Below are 7,453 nucleotides of genomic sequence, written 5' to 3' on the forward strand. Positions count from 1 at the left end.
TCTCTACATCATCAGCTCTGCCATATTTAGATAAACGAGCCAATGTGGGAAAAATATAACAAAAACTGAAAATGACAAAAAAATAAAACAACAACCCGTTATTTTTAGATAACGGGTTAAGATTTGAAATAAATTACATCTAAATATAAAACATACTCTAAGCCTTACACAACTCGACCACATGTGCTTTTTCGCTTGTCTAATAGTATCATTGCTTTCTGTAGTTTTCCTGAGAATAAGAGTATAACGTAAATAACGTGTGAATGTCAACGTCAGATAGGTTTAGTCTTTGGAGGATTTCTTCAAAGTCACAGTATTGAGCTTCATCATGACTGGACTGCTGCTGTTTGTCATCCTCATCTGTAAGTTAAACCTCTGATCTTTTCCTCATGAATGGTGTCCCTTACACACCTAATTAGGAAAACTTAGGAACGTATGTATTATTATCTGCAGGATATATTGACACACTTTTACATTAGATTGACAGAATACCACCTTAGTTTTAATCATTGATTAGTTATTATTGCATCAATTTCAATTCTTAACTCCAATTCAATCTTCAATTTAAACTGTTGCTTCTCCAACAGATTCTTTTTTCGAGATCGAAGTAAAAGGTTGGTCCCTGAGCCGAATATTTGTTTTCATGATCACCTGTATAGCAATTATACATATTAAATACACGTGTTAATCTCTAACTTTTCAGCCCTTCTTCCACCGAAACTGACAGTTAGTAGGTCGGTGATCACAGAGACAGAGTCAGTCACATTGAGCTGTGAGGCACCACCATCTGTTTCTGTGTCTAAGTGTCATTTGTACACTCTAAGTGGAGGAACTGAGAGAGACGTCTCCTGTCAGAACACACTGACAGGAACTGAACTGCTGGAAATGGCAAATCGCAGATCGCCTGCTGAGATTAAAATTAACTGTTTATACAGAGCACAGCAGCCTGAAGAGTTATGGTCTCCATACAGTGACATATTTTCCATCACTGTACAAAGTAAGTGACTTTACTCACATTTACTAATGTTACTATATCTTGATACAGAATCAGCACAAATAAATGTACTGAATTTTAAGTTCATTTTAAGTGTGTAAGAGCGCCAGATTTTATCATAAAAATACATTTATTTTTATTATTGTTGATGAATCCCACCGCAAGGCTGCATAATGCTATTCAATTTATCTTTAGAATGTGTTCAAATACATTTTCAAATGCTTTATTTTCAGCTCCTCTTCCTCCTGAACTCGCAGTGAATCCACCAGTGGTCACAGAAACAGACTCCGTCACACTGAACTGTCAGACTCCGCCATCTGTTTCTGTGTCTCAGTGTCATTTCTACACTTTAAGTGGAGGAACTGTGAGAGAGTTTCCCTGTCAGAACACACTGACAGGAACTGAGCTGTTGGCGATTGCAAATCTCAGCTCACCTGCTGAGGTTAAAGTGAACTGTTATTACATTGTCAAACATCCATCTCCATACAGTAACCTGTCCTCCATCACCATTCAGCGTGAGCGACTGTTACTTTCATCTATTGATATTATTATGTCTTGATACAGTATCAGAACAAGATCAATTTCATAATATGATATTCAGGTTTGAATTTGTTTTAGGCACAAACCAAAAAGAAGAAAGAACAACGTATGTGACAACCTTCTTTCCAAGTGAAATGTCACCCACTGGCAGAGGTGATGCAAGTATCCTAGTATTTATTGGTTTGATTCATTGTTTTTAGATGCCTGAAAATGTGATATAACCCATTTACTTATTTATATTACATATTACAATATCAAATCCTATGATGAACAACACAATTATTTTAAGTTAGTTTTAAATTTGACAAATGTGGTATTATGTCACACTGTGATGTCGCAGAAATTGTGACCAACATCACAGAGGATGAGTTCCCATTTTAATCTGACGTCAGAGTCATGTCATTTACAGTAAAATGACTGTATGCCTGACTGCCAACACTTTGTATTCTCATGTTGAATGAGCATTGCTCCTTTTCAGTCTTTTTCATGTGTTCACAACTAAATTCAGACAGTAACTTTGTACAAAGAGGAAAGCAATTTCATTTCCCCTATTATTAATGTGATGTACAGTTGTATTGGTGGTACTGGAGATAAAACACTTGCACACTGCAAATATCATCCATCTAAGAAACATGTGTTTGGCCTCTGTTGTTCAAAAGCAGATACAGTAATTACTGCTGCACCTTATCTGAATTCAGTTCTTTGTGAAATAACTATGTAAGAGAGCACAAAAATAACTGATGTATCCTGAATATTTACTTATTTCTGGTCATATACAATGTACAACTGACAGACTCAAATTGTCGTCTTTTAATGTCAAAATTTTTGAACTAGAGTCCACCATGACCCAGACGACGCCAACACAATGTGAAACCACAGGTAGGACATTCACTGAAACTAAAATCTATGACATTATTGTTTATCAATCACTGTGTTTGTTACTTTTGAAACATTATTCTTTAAAACCACCAGGTCTTGATGTCAGGACACCACAGTTAGTTACCACTGTCAGTTCACTCACTACTTCCTTAACATCAGTGAAATCAGCATCAGGTGACACAATTACTTACTTTCCTGATGAGTCACACTGATATATCAAAACATTTTAAAACAAGTGTCTGGCTTATTTTGTGTCTACAGGTAGTTCGACCTCTGCTTTGCTTCCTGTGACCACGCTGAAGCCAACTTCACGTTAGTAAAATGTATTTATACAAACACCACATATTGTAAATAGTTGGCTACTAAACTAAATTTATCATTTAGTGCCCAGTTTTGCTATCTGTAGGCCATTTGACATCCTCGGCAAAATGTTCACCTCAGCCAGTACCCTGGTTATCTCAGAAATGGAGGATTATATGGTAGATGTCCCTGTGACAGCACTCGTCTTTGTCATTTTCAATGTATTCACGTAATGTGATGTTAATGCGGACTGACTTTGAGACTGCTAAGGTGAGAAAGCTAAGTGAACACCATTTACCATTTAAACTGTAATTAATAAAATTAATAAAAAAGACCCAAATTGACTTTTTATTTGATAATTTAATTTACAAAGATTTACAAAAGATGGAGTCTATATACAACATTTTTCCAAACCATTTTAATTTTTACAACCAATTCAAACCTCTTTCGGAGCTCCAGCCGCAGTTCAGTTGAAAATTCACTTCCTCAATAAAATCCAAATTTTTCATCAGGAGTATCATATTAAAGGAACTATTAAGCATTTGAAATAAAGTGTCTTCACCTCTGAATTTTGAGCTCTTCATTTCGTGAAACTGACAGTGAATTCATCAGTGATCACAGAGACAGACTCAGTTACATTGAGCTGTCAGGCTCCATCTTATGTTTCCGTGGTTCGGTGTTATTTCTACATTGTGAACAGAAAAACATTTGAAACATTCTCCTGTCTGACGACACTGACAAGAACTCAGCTGTTGTTGATGTCACATCAGACTTTACCTGCTAAAGTAGAACTGAAATGTTTTTACACTGTAAAGTATGGAGATACAAATTCTCCATCTCCACACAGTGACATATCCTCCATCAACATACGTAGTGAGTGTACTTTTCTCATGTTTGGACTTGTTATCAGACAGTGTGCAAGATAACTAATGTTAAAATGTCACTGGTAAGATGAGGTGTTGGTTGTGAAATTGTTGCTACACAGCTAACATGTACTGTACTTTGTTGCAGACCAGCTCATTATATTTAATGACTTTTTATTCATCTTCATGTAGGTCAAAAACCACAGATGACTCTTCACTATGATGGAGATGGAGTTCTCTTGATTTGCTCTCTGCCTGGATCTGTGAAACATGATACAACATGTAACCTGTACTTTGGAGAAGGAAGTCGTCCAGTTGAAACAACAGCTGTCTGGAAAATGAACTCCAAGAAACAGTGGTTCTGCCTGTTCACTGTCGCACTTGAGGATTTTCAGAGATTTCCACATTCAGTTCAACAAAAGGAGGTCAGCTGTGATTACAGTTCAGAAAGTGAACCCAACTCTTTGTCTCCTCGTAGTGATGGATACAGTTTAACTGGTGAGTCAAAGATGCTGATTGACTTTACAAAATATGTGATACAACACTTCTTTGACATTAATGAAAATGACTAAAATAACTGCTACTAAATGGGCAAATTAATGAATCACACAGTCTCTATTGACATTTGAACCAGAATTCATTTGTATATCAGTTGAAATCTTTGTTAGACTCTATGACATCAAAATTAAGATGTCTGTTCAGTTTATTTTGTTTCAGACTCTGGGTCTATTTAAGAAAGGATCAAGTTAACAGAACAATATCTCTGGTTCTAAGAACAGCGATGGCCAAAAGGAGGTTGTGGTCGGAGTAGATTGAGCAGACGGTCCAACAGCACTGTCATGCTGCCTACATCTTTGTTTTGGTTTGAATTACCACCAAGATTACAGCCATGCTAGCAGCTCCTTGTACTTAGGCAGAGTCAAGATTGGATCTGTCAGCATGCAAACATTTTCAGCATCCTAGTTTCGTATGTTGTCATATCACAAGCTAATTAGCAGAATGCGCAGGTGCAGTTGACAAGAATATTATTAGTTCATGAATATCTCTCCAAAATTTTACAAAACTCCAACAAACACTTGGATCACAGTTGTGGGTCGACTATCAAGTTCAATTGCCACAGAAATGTTCATGGCATTGCTAAAAAAAAATTCTAAATCTGTTTAAGTATTTGCACAAATGACAATATTAGCACAAATGTCAATTTATTTGCATGCAAATTATTTTCATTGATATCCTTTACTTGTAGATATTTTGGAAAGAGAATCAATCATGACCAGAACAAAGTCAGCATCAACCATGAGCACAGGTAGTACATGGCGTATATTTTCACATACTTTTAAAGCCCTAAACGGTGGGCACTGCGTCTCAAAAGGATGTCCTCCCACACAGATATTACAATATATTGATGTAAACTGAATGTGCTGACGTACAGAGCCGAAAGAGCAAAAAATAATTAAAAATGTCTTGAGATTTATCTCATATTGCTGCCTGTTCAAGTGATGCACAAACACACCATCTCTGACAGTTATTCACATGAGAAACTTAAAAGTCTAATCTATCTTTTATGAACAGAGTCACACAGATTGACGCCTTTCTGGACATTTACTACAACCACAGGTCGGACATACTAAATATTTAAATAATATCAAGAACTTTATAAAAAGTACTGACCATGATTTATAATAGGTCATACTATTAGCTGGCCTTATGCTTCCACTCCTGTATTTCCTGTAAAAAAAACAAAACAAAACAAAAAATCAGGTTATGTATATAATTATATAATGTATACGTGAGTGTCACTGTGTCAAAATAACTTTTTAAAAATTGTTTTTTGTAGCATTTTATACCTTTATTACACAGAGAAAGGAAGAAGATGATAGCAAATGAGCAAGAAAGATTATCTCAGAAACTTACAAATATTGTTGACACATGTTCTATTTAGATGTTTATATCATATTTGTTTGTCTTTAAGGATCAGTTACTGCTAATCTCAGTCCAACAACTGATATGACCTCTGCTGTCAAACAAACTGAGAATGACAATTTTATAGGTGAGATTCTTCTGACCCTATCGAAAACGTGAAGATTTATTGCTGTGGATGTTTTTAATGTTTCTGGCTATTACTGTAGATCATACATTCAAGCCTGGCACTGACGCTGGCTTGTTGCCTGAACATCCCAAAAATCCAGCAACAGGGGAGCAAAAAGCTGCATGCTAATATTATTTTTAGCAAATAATTATTTTTGTCAACTGTTTCCTGGGAATTTTATTTTATATATTGTTTTATTATTTGGCATGTTCTTTATCACGTTTTTTTGAACAACATGTTATTTTTTGCAGAATGTGAAGAACCAAAATCGTACAATTTTACTGTTAAAAGTTGTCACCCTAGTGGATAGTTGACAAATACAGAATGTTTCTGTTGGTTTGAACAGTATATCTTGCTCTTCAGTGTCACAGTAAAGCATGCTCCTCCTTAACCTGTCTTTAATGATTCATTCTTTTTGAAAGTTTATTTAAACATTAAATTCATATCAGTGTCAGTCATCAGTTTTTTTTTATTTATTTGGTGGTCCATGCACTGGAAAAAGTACTGTGGGAGCAAACAATCATACTGCTTTTGTATTAAAAGTAAAACTTGTTTGTGGCCTTCAAACAGAAGCATCGGTGTGGAAGTCTGCAGTAGCTGTGGCTGGTTTCATGACACTTGTTGTCATCTTACTGGTACTGGCACGTTTCATCAAAAGGAGAACTGGTGAGAACTATGTCAATTTACATATCAAGTAAAGCTATTTTTCAATATGTACATACATATTACGTTTATATTACTGAAATTGAGATTTTCTTCAGTTTTACTATATTTGTTTTGATTTTGAATTAACAAGGTTTAAATGTTTCTTCGTGTCCACAGCATCCAGAGGTTTATTGTCAGTTTGAGCATGGCTTGGGTTGCAGTGATCACAGTGATGCAGTGGTTTTCACTGTGGCCTTACAGCATAAGGTGCTAGGCTTAGAACCTGCTGGTCTTTCTGTATTCTGTACCTTTCTGTGTGGGTTTTCTAGAGGCGCTTCAGCTTCCTCCTACAGTCCAAAGACATGCATGTTAGATTGATAGATGATTCTGCATTGGTTGTGGGTGTAAATGTGAGCATGAATGGTTGTCTGTCTTGGCCCTGTGATGGACTGGCGACCTGTCCAGGGTGTACACCGCCTTTTTCCAAAAGTCAGCTGGGAAAGCCTCTAGCCCACACATGACCCTGTACAGGATAAAGCAGGTGATGGATGAATGGAATATGTCAAGGAATTTTCCATTTATGGTTATAAAGTTGGTTTCCTGCAAAAGGGTCTGCTATTTTAAGAAGCTCTCACTGAATCCGAGCTTGTCAATTCATTATGTCTCTGCTGTGCACCTCTGTTAACATGATTGAATATTACTGGTCACACAGCTGTTAATGAGCCAGTGATTGTAAAGCAAATTTAATGCCATTCAGCCAACACGAGCATGACTTCCGTGCTCTGCCTGACACTTCTCTCTCGCTATTTGTTTTTGTCCAGAAAGTTGTACTTACAAGAGGTAAGAAATCTTTTTTTTCTTTTTTCTTTTTTTTTGTTTAGCAAAAGCTAATTTCCCTTTTTTTTCTGTCATCTTTTATGCAGAAGTTAGCTTTAACGTGAAAAATTGTCCTCTTATTCAGCCACTGCACAGAACCACTTCAAAATGTGTGGTTGCTTGAGTGAAGCAAGGCATTAATGAACAGCTCATTCACCTTCACCAGCTATTATTACACATTTTTTTCTTTCTTTCTGTATAGAACTCATGGCAGCATTACAGCATCACAACCTTCTGTTGCAGGTGACGTTGTCTGCATGAGAAATC

General features: G+C 36.2%; 1 protein-coding gene across 1 annotated transcript; it reads left to right on the plus strand.

Moving 5' to 3' along the window:
• Positions 1 to 264: 264 nt before the first annotated feature.
• LOC138194236 (uncharacterized) lies at positions 265 to 5,794 on the plus strand. Its single transcript, XM_069142822.1, has 13 exons — positions 265 to 362; positions 588 to 614; positions 704 to 997; positions 1,228 to 1,509; positions 1,613 to 1,687; positions 2,369 to 2,413; positions 2,507 to 2,587; positions 2,675 to 2,725; positions 3,769 to 4,074; positions 4,823 to 4,882; positions 5,149 to 5,193; positions 5,549 to 5,626; positions 5,706 to 5,794. Exons 1-13 carry the CDS (start codon positions 329 to 331, stop codon positions 5,792 to 5,794), a joined length of 1,467 nt encoding a protein of 488 aa, XP_068998923.1. The 5' UTR covers positions 265 to 328.
• The last annotated feature ends 1,659 nt before the right edge of the window (positions 5,795 to 7,453 follow it).

The sequence above is a fragment of the Embiotoca jacksoni genome, unplaced genomic scaffold (genome assembly GCF_022577435.1).
Source record: "Embiotoca jacksoni isolate LCO1_2020_lvr unplaced genomic scaffold, fEmbJac1.0.p SCAF_1, whole genome shotgun sequence".
NCBI lineage: Eukaryota > Metazoa > Chordata > Actinopteri > Embiotocidae > Embiotoca > Embiotoca jacksoni.

Excerpts from the sequence above, each read along its gene's own strand:
- LOC138194236 (XM_069142822.1), top strand. The coding sequence starts at position 329 with ATGACTGGACTGCTGCTGTTTGTCATCCTCATCT. Across the intron at positions 1,688-2,368 it reads AATGTCACCCACTGGCAGAG|AGTCCACCATGACCCAGACG; the intron begins GTGATGCAAGTA and ends TTTTTGAACTAG. Across the intron at positions 2,588-2,674 it reads ATCAGTGAAATCAGCATCAG|GTAGTTCGACCTCTGCTTTG; the intron begins GTGACACAATTA and ends TTGTGTCTACAG.